This window comes from Melozone crissalis, unplaced genomic scaffold (assembly GCF_028551555.1).
Source record: "Melozone crissalis strain CALT ecotype California unplaced genomic scaffold, PUWL_Pcris_2 ptg000006l_1, whole genome shotgun sequence".
Lineage (NCBI taxonomy): Eukaryota > Metazoa > Chordata > Aves > Passeriformes > Passerellidae > Melozone > Melozone crissalis.
In genome coordinates, this window is record NW_026535784.1 from 166,503 (window position 1) to 186,207 (window position 19,705).

A 19,705-nucleotide genomic window follows, 5' to 3' on the forward strand; every position below is an offset into this window, starting at 1 on the left:
TTGGGGTGTCAGCTTCCAGACTGGGGTGAATTTACCCAGTCTGGGGTTTTCTGTGCCCATTTCCGCGGCACAGAACTTCTCCTATTTTTGGGGTGTCTGTGCACACTTTTGAGGTTTCAAAGTTCATTTTGGGGTTTCAGTGCCCATTTTGGGCTTATCTGTGCCCATTTTTGGCGTGGCTGTGCCCATTTTTGGGGTTCCAGCACCCAGACTGGGTTGAATTCGCCCACTTTGGGGTTTTTAACCCCATTTTGGGGTGACCCCTGCCCGTACCCTGTCCTCACCCAACGTGGCCGCCGCGGGGCTCTGACGTCACACCGGGTGTGCCCCTGACGTCACCACGTGGACGTGACCCTGACGTCACCACCCACGCACAGGGCGCCCCCTACCGGGCCACCCGGTCAGTGCCGGGGTGTCCCCGCGGTCCCCCGGAGGTGGCAGCGGACAGGGGGGGTGGCACTGTCCCCTCAGCCCTCGGGGTCACCTCTGCCACCCCCAGCGGGGTTTGGTGGCCTTGAGGTGGCCCTGGGAACGTGGGGAATGAGCCCCCACCCCATTCCCGATGGGAATCCTGTGGGATCAAGCCGGGCCCCCCAGGGACCCCGAATCCCTCCCCCGTTGCTGTTTGGGATCCTCCGGTGTCCCCCCAGCCCCGCTGTCCCCATTGGGGACATTTAGGGCACAGATCCCAAAGGAGCCCATGCCGGGAATCCCAATGGGAATGGGAGTGGGGAGAGGAGGGGACGGTCCTGGGGGAGCGGGGTGGGATGGACAGTGGGGTAGACAGATGAACACTGGGATGGAGGGATGGACACTGGGAATCATAAATGGACACTGGGATGGACAAATGGACACTGGGATGGCTACATGGACGCTGGGATGGAGGGATGGACACTGGGATGGAAGGAGGGATGGACACTGGGATGGTAAGACAGAGAGATGGACAGTGGCATAGACAGGGTCGTGGACTGATGGACAATGGGATGGATGGACGGATGGATGGATGGATGGATGATGGATGATGGATGGATGGACACCAGGATAGGCAGGGGCAAGGAGAGGAGAATGTTGGGATGGACAGGGTCATGGATGGATGGACAAATGGACACTGGGATGGAGAGATGGACATTGGGATGGAAGGATGGATGGACATTGGGATGGACAGGGTCATGGATGGATGGACGCTGTAACAGGTGAATGGATGGACATGGCAGATGGACACTGGAATGCACGGAGGGATGGATGGATGGATGGATGGACGGACACTGGGATGGACAGGGGGATGGGTGGATGGACAGATGGACATAAAGAGGGGTAGGGGCATGGACAAAAGGACACGGGGATATATGAACACTAGGATGGACAAATGGATGGATGGATGGATGGATGGACGGACGGATGGATGGATGGATGGATGGATGGATGGATGCTGAGATCAGTGCAGCTGTTGTTGGATGGACACCAGGGTGGACAAGACCATGGACAGATGGACACTGGGATGGATGGGGACAGAGATGGATGGACATTGGGATGGACACAGGGACAGACAGAGGGACACAGGGATGGACAGATGGACATTGGGATGGACACAGGGATGAACAGAGGGACACTGGGATGGATGGGGACAGAGATGGACACAGGGACACTGGTATGGACGCAGGGACATTGAGATGGACAGAGGGACACAGGGATGGACGAGGACATTGACACCTGGGGGACCCCTGGGACCTTTTTGGGATCCTCCAGGGGTGTCTCTGGGGATTCATTGGGGTCACTTTGTGCCATCCCCAGCACCCCTTTGGGGACACACTGGGGTCACTTTGTATCATCTCTGGCATCCCTTTGGGGTCCCCCCAGGGTGTCTCGGGGGACACATTGGGGTCACTTTGTGCAATCTCTGGTACCCCTTTGGCGACACACTGGAGTCACTTTGTGCCATCCCTGGCACTTGTTTGGGGTCCCCCCAGGGTGTCCCTGGGGACACATTGAGGTCACTTTGTGCCACCTCTGGTACCCCTTTGGGGACACACTGGGGTCACTTTGTGCCATCCCCAGCACCCATTTGGGGACACATTGAGGTCACTTTGCTCTGTCCCTGGCACCCATTTGGGGTCACTCTGGGGTGTCCCTGGGGACACATTGGGGTCACTTTTTCCCACCTCTGGCACCCCTTTGGGGACACATTGGGGTCACTTTGTACCATCCCCAGCACCCCTTTGGGGACACATTGGGGTCACTTTGTGCCATCCCCAGCACCCGTTTGGGGACACCCTGGGGAGTCCTTGGGGCTGGTTTGAGGTGTCCCTGGGGTATCCCTGGGGACACATTGGGGTCACTTTGTGCCACCCACGGCACCCCTTTGGGTTCCCCCCAGGGTGCCCGGGGGGACACATCGGAGTCACTTCTCGCCGTCCCCGGGCCCCATTTGGGATTTCCCCGGGGGTCTCTGGCGGGGGTCTCCCCTCGGGGTGCCCGGTGCCCCCCTGGCGGAGGGCGCGGGGAGGGACCGCTCCTCCCCGGAATGATGTCAGCCTGGCCGGCCGCGGCCCCCGCCTCCCCCGGCGGCTCCGGCCCTGCCTCCCCGGGGAGGCGGCGGCGGCGGCGGCGGCGGTGCCGGGATGGCCCGGGCCGGTGGGGCGGCGGCGGCGGCGGCGGCGGCGGCGGCGGGGCGGCGGCAGCGAGCCGGGCTGCTGCTGCTCATGGTGCTGCTGCCCGAGCCGGGCGGCCGGGGCCGGGCCGGGGGGCGGCGGAGGCGGCGGGGAGAGGGCGGTGATGGCGTTGCGGGGACCCCCGGGCCGCCCCCCGGCCGCCCGCTGCTGCTGCTGCTGCCGCTGCCGCCGCCGCTGCCTCCGCCCCCCCGCGCCGCCGCCGCCGCCGCCCGCCCGGTAATAACGGAACCGAGCCCCCGCCCCCGGCCGGGCCCCCCCGGCCGCCTGCACTCCTCCCCTGCGCCTCGGCCCTGCCTCCCTGCGAGCCTCCATCCCTCCCTCCCTCCGGTGCCGCGCTCCATCCCTCCCTCCCCCGAGCCTCCCTCCATCCCTCCCTCCCTCCGCCGAGCCTTCCTCCAGCCCTCCTCTCCCTCCTTCCTTCCATCCCTCCACTCCTCCTCCAGCCCTCCCTCTCTCCATCCTTCTACTCCTCCTCCGGGCCTCCCTCCATCCATCCCTCCACTCCTCCTCCGAGCCTCCCTCCCCATCCCTCCCTCCACTCCTCCCTCCCCATCCCTCCCTCTCCCCCCGCGCCTCCCCCCGCCCCTTCCCCTCCCCTCGCTTGGCTCCGGGGCTCCTCCAGCTCCAACTTCTCGGGCTCTGCCCCCTCCCGCCCCCTCCTCCCTCCTTCCCTCCCTCTCCCCTTCCCTCCCTCCCCTCCCATCCCTCCCTCCGCAGATGCCGCTTCCCCGGCGGCCGGGACGGCGGCCCCCGGCACCTGCCCGGTGCTGATCCCGGGGGTGTCCGGGGGTCCCCCTGAGCCCCCCGGTGATGTTCTCGGTGCAGGAGGCGCTGCCCCGCGGCGGGGTCCCCATGAAGGAGGAGCCGCTGAGCGCGGGGCTCCCCGCCGGCCGCTGGCTGCAGGGGGGCACCGGCATCCTGGACGCCAGCACGGCGGCGCAGAGGTAAGGGACAGCCTGGGGACAGCTCGGGGACAGCCTGGGGACAGTTTTGGGGCAGCCTGGGGACAGTTTTGGGGCAGTTTTGGGGCAGCCCGGTGGCTCCGGGGGCTGCGGGATGGACGCAAGCCCAGCTCCGCGGGCATCCCGGGGTCCGCGGGAATTCCAAGGGCTGTGGGCATTCCAGGGGTATTCCAGGGGCAGTGGGCATCCCGGTTTTCATGGGCATCCCGGGGGTCTGGGCATTCCACGGCTCTGGGCATCCTGAGCTCCTCGGGTTTCCCAGCTTCCATGGGCGTTCCAGGGGCTGTGGGCATCCCGGTTTTCATGGGTATCCCGGTTTTCATGGGCATCCCAGTTTTTATGGGTATCCCGGTGTTTCTGGGCATTCCAGGGCTTTGGGCATCCTGAGCTCCTCGGGTTTCCCAGCTTCCGTGGGCATTCCGTGGGTGTGGGTATCCCAGGGCTGTGGATGTGCCAGGCTCTGTGGGCATCCCAAATTTCCACGGACATCCCGGGCTATGCTGGCATCCCAAATTCCAGAGGCATCCTGGGCTCTGGGAGTGTCCTGGGATCCATGGGAATGGGAATTCCAGGTCCTGTGGGCATCCTGGGCATCAGCTGTGGGCATTCCAGGATATTCCAGGGACTGTGAGAATCCTGGGCTTTGGGAGTGTCCTGGGATCCATGGGAATGGGAATTCCAGGTCCTGTGGGCATCCTGGGCATCTGCTGTGGGCATTCCAGGGTATTCCATGCCCCATGGGCATCCTGGGCACTGTGGGCATCCCAGGTTCCATGGGCATTCCGGTGTCCTGGGTCTCACAGGCATCCCAGGGTGTGCCCCCCCCCATTTTTCCTGGCATTCCTTGGGCCTCTGGATCCCCTATCCCGGTGCCCTGGGCATCCTGGGTTTCAGCTGCCAGGGGTTTGTGCCAATGGGATTGGGGTCTGTGCCCATCCGTGCCTTTTCCTGCGAATTCGAATCCCATTCCCTGCCCTTTTGGGGGACTCAGGTCCCATTCCCTGCCTCTTCCGGGGGGTTCAATTCCCATTCCTGCCTTTTCCAGGGGGCTCAAATCCCATTCCTTCCCTTTTTGGGGGACTCAAATCCCATTCCTTGCCCTCCTGGTGGATCGAATACCATCCCTGCCCTTTTGGGGGTTCAAATCCCATTCTGTGCCCTACTGGGAACTCAAATCCCATTCCTGCCTTTTCCAGGGAACTCAAATCCCATTCCTGCCTTTTCTGGGGGGCTCAAATCCCATTCCTGCCCTCCTGGGAAGTCAAATCCCATTCCTGCCTTTTCCTGGGAACTCAAATCCCATTCCCTGCCTTTTCCAGGGGGCTCAAATCCCATTCCCTGACCCTTTGTGGGCTCAAATCCCATTCCCTGCCCTCCTGGAAACTCAAATCCCATTCCTGCCTTTTCTGAGGGGCTCAGATCCCATTCTTCACCCTTTTGGGGAAGCTCAAATCCCATTCCTGCCTTTTCCAGGGGGCTCAAATCCATTCCCTGACCCTTTGGGGGCTCAAAGCCCATTCCCTGCCCTCCTGGGAACTCAAATCCCATTCTTTCCCCTTTTTGGGGGTTCAAATCCCATTCCCTGCCCTCCCTCAGTGTCCCCTCTCCCCTGTCCCTCTCTCCCTCAGTGCCACCCCTGTCCCCTGTCCTGCTGTCCCCTCTGCCAGCTTTGGGGTGTCTCTAAGGGGTCATGGTGGCTCCCTGGGGTCCCCCCAAAACTTTGGGAGGCTGGAAAACCTCAGGGAATCCCCCAAACCCCAAAGGGACGCCAAAGCGCGGCCACCCCCGGGGGGTGACAATGTGACACAGCTGAGGGACAGCAGTGCCAGGTCCTGTGTCCCCAAAACCTCCCTGGGACAGAGAGACACACCCGGGGCTGGCAGTGGTGACAAGGACGTGTCACCGAGCGGGCAGTGCCACCCTGGTGGCAGCTGGGCGTGTGCCACCGTGCTGGCAGTGCCACTCGTGGGGACACTGTCTTTGAGGGGAGGTGTCACCCTCACCCCATGGCCACCGCAGTGTCCCCATGGCCACCGCAGTGTCCCCAAGGGGGTGGCACCGAGTTCCTGCTCCGTGGGGTGGCACCGGGACCCTCTAAACCTCCTGTCCCGCAGTGTCCCCAAAGGTTTGGCACCGTGTCCGGGGTGTCCCCGCTGTGGGGTCCCCAGAGCCCCCCCGGAGCCGCTTTGGGGCCGGCGCCGCTTTCCTGGAAGCGCCGGGGCCGCGGCTGCTTGGAAATGCTTGATTGCCTTTAATAATTAATTAACGCGGCGGGCGGGGCCGGCAGCGCGGGGGGGACACGGCGGGGGACAGCGGGGGACAGCGGCGACAGCCAGAGCCACCCCCGCTGTCACCGCGGCCCTTTTGGGGGAATCTGTGGGGTTGGGAGGAGCCGCGGGCGCCGCTGTCCCGTTGTAAAGGGGGGACAGTGAGGGGACAGAGGTGTCCCCGCGGGGGTGGGAAACTGAGGGCGAAGCCACCGGTGCGGGGAGGGGACAAGGGACACGCTGTGGTGTCCACGGCAGGTGTGGGGACATGATGTGACCCATTTGGGGTGGCCGTGCACAGGAATTGTCACCTCGCCAGGTGTGGCCCCGCTGGTGTCCCTGGGGACAATTTGGGACCCCTGTGGGTGACTCTGGGGACACTTTGGGACCCCGTGGATGACCCTGGGGACACTTTGGAACAGCTGAGGGAGCTGTCCTCGGGAAATGTCCCCAGAGTGTCGCCAAGGGGCTGGGTTGGCGTGTGGCTGTGGCAGGGGTGACACTGGGGATCCGCTCTGCTGCCACCGGGGGGACACCGAGGGGACAGGGCCACCAGCGGGGTGGGGACACAGTGACAGGGACTGTGCTGGAGCCATCGTCCCTGATGTGGCTCTGCTGTCACCGTGCTGTCACCGCGGGTGTCGGGGCAGGGACAGCAGCGGCGAGCCCAGAGGCGGCACTGAGGGGTGGCCTGGGCGGGGAGGGCTCAGGGATGTCCCCTCTGTCCCCTTCTGTCCCTCGTGTCCCCGGTGACAGGGGCAGGGTGTCCCCAAGTGTGTCCCCTGCCCTGGACAGGGAGGGGGTGCTGGGTGTCACCCTCGTGGGGTGCTGGGGACGGGCTGGTGGCCTTGTGGACAGACTGGTGGCCCTGGGGACGGGGTCCTGTTGGCCTTGGGGACAGACTGGTGGCCTTGGGGACAGGGTCCTGGGGGTCTTGAGGAGAGGCTGGTCGACCTGAGGACAAGCTGGTAGCCTTGGGGATGGGGTCCTGGTGGCCTTGGGGACAAGCTGGTGGCCTTAGGGACAGGGTTCTTGTAGCCTTGGGGACAGGCTGGTTGCCCTGGGGACAGGGTGCTGTAAGTTTTGGGGGGTCCCAGGCCAGGGTGCTGGGGGTCCCAAGGACTGGATTTTAGGGTTTTGGGACTTTGGAGTTTTGGGATTTTGGGATTCTGGGAAGGGGTGCTGGGAGTCCCATGGAGGAGGGTCTGGGGGTCCCGGTGCTCTTTTGGAGTGTCCCAATATTGGGGTGCTGGGGGTCCCCGGGATGGGGCGCTGGTGTCCCATGGAGGAGATTTGGGGGGTCCCTGGGACGGGGTTTAGGCGGTCCCCAGGATGGGGTGTTTGGGTTCTGGTGTCCCACGGAGGGGGTTTGGGGGGTCCCAGTGCTGAATTTCTGAGTGTCCTGGAAATGGGGTGCTGGGGGTTTCTGGTAATGGGGGTCCCTAGAATTGGGATGGGAATCCTGGTCATGGGGTTTTGGGGTTCCTGGTAATGGGGTGCTGGGGGTGTTGGTGTCCCATGGAGGAGGTTTTGGGGTTCCTGGTGCTGGGGGGCCCCGAGATGGGGTAGTGGGGGTCCCCAGGATTTGGGTTATCAGGGATGGGGATCCCCAGGATGGGGTGCTGGGGGTGCTGGGGTCCCATGGAGGAGGCTTTGGGGTTCCTGGGAATGGCGTTTTGGGGGTCCCCCGGGATGGCGGACTGGGGATCCCAGTCCTGGTAATGGGATGCTGGGGGTCCTTGGGGCTGAGTTTCCACATGTCCTCATGTTGGGGTGCTGGGGGTCCCCAGGATTTGGGTTCTCGGGGATGGGGATCCCCAGGATGGGGAGCTGGGGGTGCTGGTGTCCCATGGAGGAGGTTTTGGGGTTCCTGGTTCTGGGAGTCTGCGGAATGGGGTGCTGGGGGTCCCGGTAGTGGAGGTCCTCAGAATTGGGGTTCTTGGGGATGGGAATCCTGGTGATGGGGTGATGGGGGTGTTGGTGTTCCGTGGAGGAGGTTTTGGGGTTCCCGGTACTGGGAGTCCCCAGAATTTGGGTTCTCGGGGATGGGGATCCTGGAGATGGGGTGCTGGAGGTCCCCGGGATGGGGCACTGAGGGTCCCAGTCCTGGGGGTCCCCCGGACAGGGTTTTGGGGGTTCCCGGTGCTGGGCGTCCCCAGGATGGGGAGTTGGGGGTGTGGGTGTCCCTTGGAGGAGGTTTTGGGGTTCCTGGTACTGGGGGTCCCCTAGATGGGGTTTTGGGGGTTCCCGGTGCTGGGCGTCTCCAGGATGGGGATCTGGGGGTGTGGGTGTCCCATGGAGGAGGTTCTGGGGTTCCTGGGAATGGAGTGCTGGGGGTCCCTGGGGCTGAGTTTCCAGGTGTCCTCATGTTGGGGTGCTGTGGCTCTCCAGGATTGGGGTTATCAGGGATGGGGATGCCCAGGATGGGGATCTGGGCGTGTTGGTGTCCCATGGAGGAGGTTTTGGGGTTCCTGGTTCTGGGAGTCCCCGGAATGGGGTGCTTGGGGTCCCGGTACTGGGGTTGCCCAGGATTGGGATTTTCAGGGATTGGGATCCTGGGGATGGGGTGCTGGGGGTGCTGGTGTCCCTTGGAGGAGGTTTTGGGGTTCTTGGTAATGGGGTGCTGGGGGTATTGGTGTCCCATGGAGGAGGTTTTGGGGCTCCCAGCACTGGGGGTCCCCAGAATTTGGGTTCTCGGGGATGGGGATCCCCAGGATGGGGAGCTGGGGGTGCTGGTGTCCCATGGAGGAGGTTTTGGGGTTCCTGGTTCTGGGAGTCCGCGGAATGGGGTGCTGGGGGTCCCGGTAGTGGAGGTCCCCAGAATTGGGGTTCTTGGGGATGGGGATCCTGGGGATGGGGTGCTGGGGGTCCCCGAGATGGGGCACTGAGGGTCCCAGTCCTGGGGGTCCCCAGGTTGGGGTGTTGGAGGTTCCCAGTGCTGGGGGTGCCAGTGTCCCATGGAGGAGGTTTTGGGGTTCACGGTGCTGGGGGTCCCCAGAATTTGGGTTCTCGGGAATGGGGATCCTGGAGATGGGGTGCTGGAGGTCCCCGAGATGTGGCACTGAGGGTCCCAGCGCTGGGGGTCCCCTGGATGGGGTTTGGGGGTTCCCGGTGCTGGGGGAGCTGGGGGTGCCGGTGTCCCACAGAGAAGGTTTTGGGGTTCCTGGGAATGGGGTGCTGGGAGCCCTCGGGATGGGGGACTGGGGATCCCAGTCCTGGTAATGGGGTGCTGGGGGTCCCCGTGTTGGGGGTTCCCAGGATTGGGGTTTTTAGGGATGGGGATCCCCAGGACGGGGAGCTGGGGGGTCCCTGGGGTGGGGTCCTGAGGGTCCCAGTGCTGGGGGGTCCCCAGGTCTGAGGTCCTGGGGATGGAGTGCTGCAGGTCCCAGTCCTGAGGGTCCCCCAGACGGGGTTTTGGGGGTTCCCGGTGCTGGGGATCCCAGGACTGGGGTTCTTAAGGATGGAGATCCCGGGGATGGGATGCTGGGGGGTCTCCGAGAGGGGGTCCTGGGGTTCCAGTCCTGGGGGACCCCCCGACGGGGTTTGGGGGGTTCTGGTGCCTGGGATCCCCAGAACTGGGGTTCATGGGGATGGGGATCCCCAGGACTGCGTTTTTGGAGTTTGGGGGTTCCGGTGTTGGGGATCCCCAGGACTGAGGTTCTCGGGGTTTGGAGGTTCTGGTGCTGGGGGTCGCCGGGATGAGGCGCTGAGGGTCCCAGTCCTGGGGGATCCCCGGATGTGGTTTGGGGGGTTCCGGTGCTGGGGATCTCCAGGACTGAGGTTCATGGGGATGGGGATCCCCAGGACTGGGGTTCCCAGGGTCTGGAGTTCCTGAGGTCTGGGGCTCTCGGGGTTTGGGGTTCCCAGGGTTTGCAGTTCCCAGGGTTTGGGGTTTTTGGTGTTTGGGGTTCTTGGTGTTTGGGGCTTGGGGTTCTCGGGATTTGGGGGTTTGGGGTTCTCGGGGTTTGGGATTCTCGGGGGTTTGGGGTTCTCGGGGTTTGGGATTCTCGGGGGTTTGAGGTTCCTGGGGTTTGGGGTTCCCGGGGTTTGGGATTCTTGGGGGTTTGGGGTTCTTGGGTTTTGGGGGTTCCCGGTGCTGCAGTTCTCAGGGTTTGGGCTTCCCGGGGTTTGGGGTTCCTGGGGTTTGGGGTTCCTGCTGGGGGGGGTAGCTGTGCTGCCGGGGCTGTGGCTGTGGCACTGTCGCGGCTGTCCCCACACCGTGTCACTGTCGCGGCTGTCCCCACACCGTGTCGCTGTCGCAGCGGGGTGTCGCTGGCCCGCGCTCACTTCGAGAAGCAGCCCCCGGCCAACCTGCGCAAGTCCAACTTCTTCCACTTCGTGCTGGCCATGTACGACCGCCAGGGCCAGCCCGTGGAGGTGGAGCGCACCTGCTTCATCGACTTCGTGGAGAAGGAGCGGGTGAGAAACCCCAAAAAACCCCAAAACTGCCCCAAAAACCCCCAAACTGTCCCAAAAACCCCCGCGTGGCTGCAGTCACGGTGAGGTCGGAGTGCAACCCCAAATCGTGGCACGAGTGACCCCAGAACGGGGTGGGAGGGACATGGAGTGACCAGGAGGGGACATTGAGTGACCCTGGCTGTGAATTTTGTCCCCAAAACCCCTCAAGGAGCAGAACGGGGAGAAAACCAACAACGGGATCCATTACCGGCTGCAGCTGCTCTACAGCAACGGTGGGTGAGAGGGTTTGGGGGGATCCGGGGGGGATTTGGGGTGTCCCCAAGGGGAGGTGACAAGCGGGGTGACCCCTCTGGTGTCCCCGCAGGGCTGCGGACCGAGCAGGATTTGTACGTCCGCCTCATTGACTCCATGTCCAAGCAGGTACCGAGACCCCAAAAATCCTCCCCAAATCCTCCCCAAAACTCCCCCCCAAAAAAATCCCCCCCCCAAAAAAATCCCCCCCCAAAAAAAAGATCCCCCCCAAAAAATCCTCCCCAAAAAATCCTCCCCAAAAGTGCCCCCAAAAAGCCCCCCGAAAAGCCCCCCGAAAGTGCCCCAAAAATCCCCCCAAAAATCCTCCCCAAAAATCCTCCCCAAAGTCCCCCCCAAAATCCCCCCCTTAAAATCCCCCCAAAATCCCCCAAAAGTCCCCCCCAAAAATCCCTCCAAAATCCCCGCAAAAATCACTCCAAAAAATCCCCCCCAAAAAATCTGCCCAAAAATCCCTCCAAAATCCCCCCCAAAATCCTCTCTAAATGTCCCCCCCAAAATCCGCTCCAAAAAATCCCCCAAAAAATCCCCCAGAAATCCCCCCAAAATCTCCAAAAAGGCCCCCAAAAATCACTTCCAAAACTCCCCCAAAATTCCCCCAAAGTGCCCCCAAAACTCCCCCCAAAAATCCCCCAAGATCCCCCCCCCAAACTCCCCCAAAATCCCTCGAAAATCCCCCAAAAGTCCCCCAAATCACCCCCCAAATCACCCCCCAAATCCCCCAAAAATCCCCCCGGCCCCACCCGCGGGTGACATCTGGATGTCCCCGCCGCCACATCTGGCCGGGGGCGGGGACTCCCCGGTGCCACCCCGGTGTCGCGGCTGTCCCCTCGGTGTCCCCTCCAGGCCATCATTTACGAGGGGCAGGACAAGAACCCCGAGATGTGCCGGGTGCTGCTGACGCACGAGATCATGTGCAGGTGACAGCCCGGGGGTGACAGGGGTGTCCCCAAGGTCCCTTCGGTGCCAGCTCGTGGTCACCGACCCCTGGTGCTAATTAACGAGCCGAGGCAGCGCCGCTAATTAACCCCGCGACAGGGGACAGGCCACCCCCGGTGTCCCCTCGGGGTCGGGGACTGCGGGTGGCCCTGCTGTGCCACCTGGAGGTGACAGGGACGGGTCCCCAACCCCTTCAGAGCCACCCAGGGTGATGCAGATGGGTCCCCAAGCCCTCCAGAGCCATTAAAGGGTGACAGGGATGGGTCCCCAACCCCTTCAGAGCCACCCAAGCATGACAGGGACGGGTCCCCAAGGCCTTCAGAGCCACCCAGAGAGGACACGGAGCCCCCAGGACCCCCAGAACTGTCCCCAACCCCATAAAGGGGTGGCAAAGTGCCACCCCTGAGTGTCCCCCCTGCTGTGTCCCCTCCCCACTGTCCCCTCTGTCCCCCACCCCTGAGTGACGGGGCGGTCCCAGGGTGGGACACGGGGACCTGGCGCGCCCCCCCCCCGGGGTTTGGGGGTCCCTTTGTCCTCGCTGTCCCCTGATGTCACCTGCTGTCCCCTGATGTCACCTGCTGTCCCCGTGTCCAGCCGCTGCTGTGACAAGAAGAGCTGCGGGAACCGCAACGAGACCCCCTCGGACCCCGTCATCATCGACAGGTGCTGGGGACACTGGGGACATTGGGGGACATCAGGGGACACTGGGGGACTTTGGGGGACACTGGGGACATCGGGAGACCTCATGGTGACCGGGCAGCACCGGCGGTGTCCCCAAGCTTGGGGACATGATGCTGATGAGCCAAGGGACAGCAGAGGGCACTCCGGGTGCCCCCAGGGGGTGACAGCGGTGACAGATGTCCCCAGCCGTCACATCAATAATGGAGGTGGCACTGGTGCGTTGGGGACATCTCAGGGTGGCTGTGTCCCTGTCCCTGAGGTCCCTCTGTCCCTGTCCCCACCGGGGTCCTCCTGCCTGTCCCGGTGTCACCTCCCTGGTGCCACCAAGCCAAGCGTGGGGTTGTCACCTGTCCCCTTGTCACTGCCGTTGTCCCCGTGTCCCCTGTCCCGCAGGTGTCCTGGGGCTGTCCCCATCATGGCGCTTTTGGGGGTGGCGTCCCCTTGGGAGGTGACACCCCGATGGTTGGTGGCCATGTCCCAAATGTCCCCTCCTCAGCCGCAGGACTTTTGGGGGGTCCCCCAGTCTGCCCCCAAGGACTTTCGGGGTGTCCCCAACCCCCTGTCCCCATCCATGGGCCTTTTAGGGGGTCACCCAGTGCCAGGAGAGTCCCCAACCTGTCCCCCCCCCTCCCCAGAACTTTTGGGGTGTCCCCAAACCCACCCCAGGACGTTTGGGGTGTCCCTGGTCCCCCTTCACAGCATTTTGGGATGTCCCCAATCCCCTGTCCCCATCCCCAGCACTTTTGGGGGCGTTACCCACTTCCAGGGGTGTCCCCAGCTTGTCCCCAACCTGCCCCAAAACTTTTGGGGTGTCCCCAACTCCCTCTCTGCATCCCCAGCACTTTTGTGTCAGCTGTGTCCCCAACCTGTCCCACTCATCCCCAGAACTTTTGGGGTGTCCCCAACCCGCCCCAGAACTTTTGGGGTGTCTCCATTCACAGCACTTTCAGGGTGCCCCCTGTCCCCATCTCCATCACTTTTGGGGGGTCACCCACTTGCAGGCGTGTCCCCAACCCACCCCAGGACTTTAGGGAAATCCTCTCTCCTCATCCTCATCACTTTTGGGGTGTCCCCAACCCACCCCTGGACTTTCGGGGTGTCCCCAACCCCTCTCCCCATCCCCATCCCTTTCGGGGGTCATGCAGTTCCAGGCGTGTCCCCATCCTGTGCCCCCCGTCCCCGTCACTTTTGGGGTGTCCCCAGCCTGCTCCAGGACTTTCTGGATGTCCCCATTCCCATCACTTTTGGTTTGTCCTCTGTCCCCATCCCTGTCACTTTTGGGGTGTCCTCTCTCCCCACTCACATCACTTTTGGGGTGTCCCTGACTGCATCACTTTTGGGGTGTCCCCTTTCCCCATTCACAACACTTATGGGGTGTCCCCATCACTTTCGGGGTGTCCTCTGTCCTCATCCCCATCACTTTTAGGGTGTCCCCATTCACAACACTTTTGGGGCGTTCCCAACCCACCCCAGGACTTTCTGGATGTCACAATTCCCAGCACTTTTGGGGTGTCTCCTGTCCCCATCCCTGTCACTTTTGGGATGTCCTCTGTTCACATCCCTGTCACTTTTGGGGTGTCCCCAAATCCCCTGTCCTCATTCTTGTCACTTTTGGGATGTCCCCGACCCACCCCAGGACTTTTGAAGTGTCTCCATTCTGATCATTTTGTGGTGTCCCCCATCCCCTGTCCCCATCACTTTTAGGGTGTCCTCTGTCCCCATCCTCATCACTTTCGGGGTGTCCCCAACCCACCTCAGGAATTTTGGGGTGTCCCCATCCCCATCACTTTGGGGTGTCCCCTCTCCCCATTCCCATGACTTTTGAGGTGTCCCAATCCCCATCAGTTTTAGGGTGTCCCCAGTCCCCTGTCCCCATCTCTGTCACTTTTGGGGTGTCGCCAGCCCCCAATCCCCAATCTTATCACTTTTGGAGTGTCTCCAATCCCCTGTCCCCATCCCCATCACTTTTGGGGTGTCCCCTGTCCCCATTCCTGTCACTTTTGGGGTGTCCCCATTCCCAGTACTTTTTGGTGTCCCCAACCTTCCCCAGGACTTTTGGGGTGTCCCCTGTCCCAAATCACAAGACTTTTGGGGTGTCCCCAACCCACCTCAGGACTTTTGGGGTGTCTTCATCTCCATCACTTTCGGGGTGTCTCCTGTCCCCATCCCTGTCACTTTTGGGGTGTCCCTTCTCCCCATTCCCATCCCTTTTGGGGGGTCATGCAGTTCCAGGCTTGTCCCCAACCTGTCCTCCCCATCACTATCAGGGTGTCCCCTGTCCCCATCCCCATCACTTTTGGGGTGTCCCCAACCCACCCCAGGAATTTTGGGGTGTCCCCATTCCCATCCCTTTTGAGGTGTCCCCAACCCGCCTCAGGACTTTTGGGGTGTCTCCATTCACAGCACTTTCAGGGTGTCCCCTGTCCCCATCTCCATCACTTCTGGTGGGTTGGGGACACTTGCAGAAGTGTCCCCAACCCACCCCAGGATTTATAGAGTGTCCCTTGTCCCCATCCTCATCACTTTTGGGGTGTCCCCATCCCTTCTGGAGTGTCCTCTGTCCCCATCCCCATCACTTTTGGGGTGTCCCCACCCCTATCACTTTTGGGGTGTGGCCAACCCCCTGTCCCCATTCCCATCACTTTTGGGATGTCCCCTCTCCCCATCCCCATTACTTTTGGGGTGTCCCCAATTCCCTGTCCCTATCTCTGTCACTTTTGAGGTGTCCTCAATCCTCTGTCCCCATCCCCATCACTTTTGGAGTGTCCCTTGTCGCCATCCCCATCACTTTCGAGGTGTCCCCATGTCCCCATCCCCGTCACTTTTGGGGTGTCCCCAATCCCCATCCCCATCACTTTTGGGATGTCCCCTCTCCCCATCCCCGTCACTTTCGGGGTGTCCCCATCCCCATCAGTTTCGAGGTGTCCCCTGTCCCTATCCCCATCACTTCCGGGGTGTCTCCCATCCTCTGTTCCTGTTCCTGTAATATTTGGGGTGTCCCCATTCCCATCACTTTGGGGTGTCCCCTCTCCCCATTCCCGTCACTTTTGGGGTGTCCCCATCCCCGTCCCTTCCAGGGGGTCACGCAGGGCCAGCCGTGTCCCCATCCGTGTCCCCATCCCTGTCGCGAACCCCCCCTGTCCCCCGTGTCCCCGTGTCCCCCCCCGGGCCAGCCCTGCTGGTTTGAGAGCGCGCTAAGTGCCCCTCTCGCGGCGTTAATCAAATTACCCGGCTGCGAAAATTGACGCTTCTCATTAATTAGCCACGATTATGCTAATTGCGCATTCAAATTTATGCGCCGCGAGCACAAGGTGCTCGGCAGCGGCGCCGGGCATTTGCATATTCAATGGTAATTAGCGATGCTAATTAATGCGCCGGCCCCGTATTTTTAACTCGCGGGGGTTCAGCCCCAGCCCCCCTACCTGGGGCTGGGATTTGGGGGGTTTAGGGGGGATTTTGTGGGGTTTTTTCGGGGGTTTGGTGTTCCCCCGCGGCTGCGATGTGCTGGGCGTGGCGGGACCGTTTTTGGGGCGTTTTTGGGGCGTTTTCGGGGCGTTTTTGGGGTGTTTCCCGGCATTTTCCAGCTTCTTCCTTGCCCTGATTACCACCCGCGGGGCGGGAATGGGATTATGGGAATGTGGGGAATGGGGGGAGCCCCCCCTTTTCCTGTGTTGTTCCATAAGGTGGGACCCCCTTTCTGTGGGGTTGGGACCTCCTCAGTGTGAGATCCCTTTTTATGGGGTCTCCCCTTTTCCATGGGGTCCTAAAAATGAGACCCCTTTTTGTGGGATCCTCTTTTTATGGGATCTCCCTTTTTGTGGGATCTCTCTTTTTTTGGGACTCCCTTTTTATGGGATCCCCCTTAACATGGGGAGCCCCTCGCTGTGGGGGGTCCCCCTTTTCCACTGGTCCTCTAAATGAGACCCCTTTTTGCGCGATTCCCCCTTTTTGCGAGATTTCCCCTTTTTGCGGGATTCCCCCTTTTTGCAGGATCCCCCTTTTTTGGGATCCCTCTTTTCCATGGGGAGCACCTCGCTGTGGGAACCCCCATTTCATGGGATCTGCTTTTTGTGGGATCCCCCTTTCCATGGGAAACCCTTTTTTTTGTGGGATCCCCATTCCCTGGGACCCCCTTTCCATGGGATCCTCCCCTCCCTGGCAGTTCCTTTTTATGGGATGCCCTCTCCATGAGATCCCTTTTTGTGGGATCCCCTCACCCATGGGATCCCCTGATTTGTGGGATCCCCTTTTTCCTGAGATCCCCTCATCCATGGGACCCCTTTATTGTGGGATCTCTTTCCTTGGGACCCCCTCTCTGTAGGATTAACTTTCCCTGGAAACCCCTTTCTGTGGGACCCCTTTTCTATGGGATCCCCATTCCCTGGGATCCCCCTTTCCATGTAACCACTTTTTTGTGGGATCCTTTTCCCTCATGACCCCTTTTTTGTGGGATCTCCTTTTTTGTGGGATCCCCTTTTTTCAGGATCCTCTTTTTATGGGATCCCTGGGATCCTTTTCCCCCTGGGATTCTTTTTTCCTGGGATCCCCTTTTTGTGGGATCCCCTCTCCCTGAGACCCATTTTCCATGGGATCCCCTTTTTTGGGGACCTGCTTTTTGTGGGATCCCCTTTCCATGTAACCCCTTTTTGTGGGATCCCCATTTTTGTGCGATCCCCATTTTTGTGCGATCCCCATTTTCTGGGACCCCTTTTTGTGAGATCCCCTTTCCATGTAACCCCTTTTTGTGGGATCCCCTTTTTTGTGGGATCCCCTTTTTATGGGATCCCATTTCCATGGAACTCTTTTTTTGTGGGATCCCCATTCCCTGGGACCCCCTTTTTTATGGGATCCCCTTTCCATGTAATGCCTTTTTGTGGAATCCCCCTTTTTGTGGGATCCCCGTTCCCTGGGATTCCCCTCCGTGTCCCCCCAGCCTCACCTGGGGCTGACCCCACTTGGGGTCCCCCAGATGTCCCCAAACCCCGTGTGACCCCAAGGACAGGCCCGCAGGTCCCCAATGTTCCCAGGGACCCCGGTGTCACCCCCAGCGGGATGGGGACACTGGGATGGGGACGGGGACACTGGGATGGGGACAATAATGGGGTGGTGACAAGAAAGGACAGCAGAACAGGGACAGAATAGGACATTGGGATGGGGACACCAGGATTTGGGACAGGATGGGGACAGAATGGGGACACCAAGATGTGGATGGGGACGGGAACACTGGGATGGCAATGGGGACACCAGGATGGGGACACTGGGATGGGGACCATGATGAGGTGGTGAAAAGAAGGGACAGCAGAACGAGGACAGAACGGGACATTGGGATGGGGACAGAATGGGGGCACCAAGATGTGGATGGGGACACTGGGATGGGGACAGGATGGGGACACTGGGATGGGGATGGGAACACCAGGATGGGGACACCGGGATCGTAATGGGGACACCAAGAATTGGATGGGGACAATAATGGGGTGGTGACAAGAAGGGACAGCAGAACGAGGACAGAATGGAACATCGGGATGGGGACACCAGGACTGGGGACGCCATGGGGACAGGGTGGAGACAGAATGGGGACACTGGGATGGAGACAATAATGGGGTGGTGACAAGAAGGGACATTGGGATGGGGACAACAGACAGGAACACTGGGATTGGAGACACCATGGGGACACTGGGATGGGGACACCGAGATTTGGGGACACCATGGAGACACATTTGTCCCCCTCTTTTTTTCACCCCGTTTCAGGTTTTTCCTCAAGTTTTTCCTCAAGTGCAACCAGAACTGCCTGAAAAACGCCGGGAACCCGCGGGACATGCGGCGCTTCCAGGTGACACTTGAGGACATCACCAAGAGGGTGGAGGGGACACTAAAAAGGGGTGTAGGAGACCCCAAAAGGATTTCCCAAAGGGGCCGAGGGGAATCTTTTTGGGGTCGCCTGCACCTCAACCCCCCTTTTAGGGATTGAAATTTGGGGTGTTTTATAGGGTGGCGGTAGATTTTTTAGGGTGGTGGGAAATTTGGGATTTTCAAAGGGGTCGCGGCAAACTGGGGACTCAATTCCACTCAACCCCTTATGGAAATCCTTTTTGGGATCACCTACACCCCTTTTTGGGGTCAAAATTTAGGGGTTTTTGGGTGGTTTATAGGGTGGTGGTAAATTTGGGATTTTCAAATTAATCAAGAGGAATTGAGTCCCCAAACTCGCTCGACCCTTTGGGGAATCCTTTTGGAGTTGCCTGAATCCCTTTTTGGGATCTCCTCCTTGATGTCCCCAAGTGTCACCTGGAAGTGTCACCTTTTATAGATCGGTGGTGGATTTGGGATTTCCTAAAGGGGTCAAGGCAAACTGGGGACTCAATTCCCCTCAACCCCTTTAGGAAATCTTTTTTGGGTTCACCTGAACCCCTTTTTGGGGTGTCCTCCACCCTATTTGTGATGTCCCCAAGTGTCACCTCCAAGTGTCACCCTTTATAGGGTGGCAGTGGATTTTTTAGGGTGGTGGCGGTTTTTTTTAGGGGTTCGAGGGGAATTGGAGACTTGATTCCCCAAATTTCTTGAAGTTGAGACTTGAAATCCCAAATTTTCTGCTACCCTAAAATTCCCACTGCTGTTCTATAAAAAACTCCAAATCCGGCCTGAAAACCCCAAAAATCTCAAAAATTTTGACCCCAAAAAGGGGTACAAGTGACCCCAAAAAGAATCCCCAAAAGGGTTGAGGGGAATTGAGCCCCCAATTCCCCTTGACCCCTTTGAAAATCCCAAATCTGCCGCCACCCTAAAAATTCCATTGCCGCCCTATAAAAACCACAAAATTTGACCCCAAAAAGGGGTGCAGGTGACCCCCGAAAAGAATCCCCAAAGGGGTTGAGAGGAATTCCCCGTTCAGGGGGAATCGAGTCCCAAATTCCCTTCAAACCCCTTTGAAAAACCCCAAATCCGCCTCTACCCTAAAAATCCCACCGCCTCCCTATAAAAAACCCCAAATTTTGACCCCCAAAAGGGGTGCAAATGACCCTAAAAAAGTTTCCTAAGGGATTGAGGGGAATCGAGTCCCCAATTCCCCTCAGCCCCTTTAAAAAATCCCAAATCCGCTGCCACCCTAAAAATCTACCGCCACCCTATAAAAATCCCCAAATTTTGACCTCTAAAAGGGGGTTTGAGATGCAGGGGACCCCAAAAGGATTTCCTAAAGGGGTCGAGGGGAACTGGGGCCTCGATTCCCCCCAAATGGGGGGAATCGAGCCCCCAATTTCCCTCTACCCCTTTGAAAATCTTAAATTTCCTGCTACCCTAAAAATTCCCTTGCCGCCCTATAAAAACCCCATATTTCAACCCCTAAAAGAGGGGTTTAAGTGCAGGTGACTCCAAAAGGATTTCCTAAAGGGGTTGAAGGGAATCAAGTCCCAAATTCCCTTTGACCCCTTTGATAAATCCCAAATTTCCCGCCACCCTAAAA

General features: G+C 60.3%; 1 protein-coding gene across 2 annotated transcripts in view; it reads left to right on the forward strand.

Annotated features, from left to right (window-relative positions):
- The first annotated feature begins 2,618 nt into the window (after positions 1-2,618).
- Positions 2,619-19,705, forward strand: part of LOC128948684 (transcription factor COE4-like) — a 31,198-nt gene continuing 14,111 nt past the window's right edge. Inside the window, exons 1-8 of one of the 2 annotated variants that reach the window (XM_054293456.1) lie at positions 2,619-2,885; positions 3,495-3,613; positions 10,161-10,317; positions 10,526-10,589; positions 10,682-10,737; positions 11,473-11,546; positions 12,160-12,228; positions 17,995-18,076. In XM_054293456.1, the coding sequence (XP_054149431.1) occupies positions 2,619-2,885; positions 3,495-3,613; positions 10,161-10,317; positions 10,526-10,589; positions 10,682-10,737; positions 11,473-11,546; positions 12,160-12,228; positions 17,995-18,076 (888 nt within the window). Of the gene's footprint in view, positions 2,886-3,385; positions 3,614-10,160; positions 10,318-10,525; positions 10,590-10,681; positions 10,738-11,472; positions 11,547-12,159; positions 12,229-17,994; positions 18,077-19,705 lie in introns of those variants that run through there. The other variant, XM_054293465.1, reaches the window with a different exon arrangement.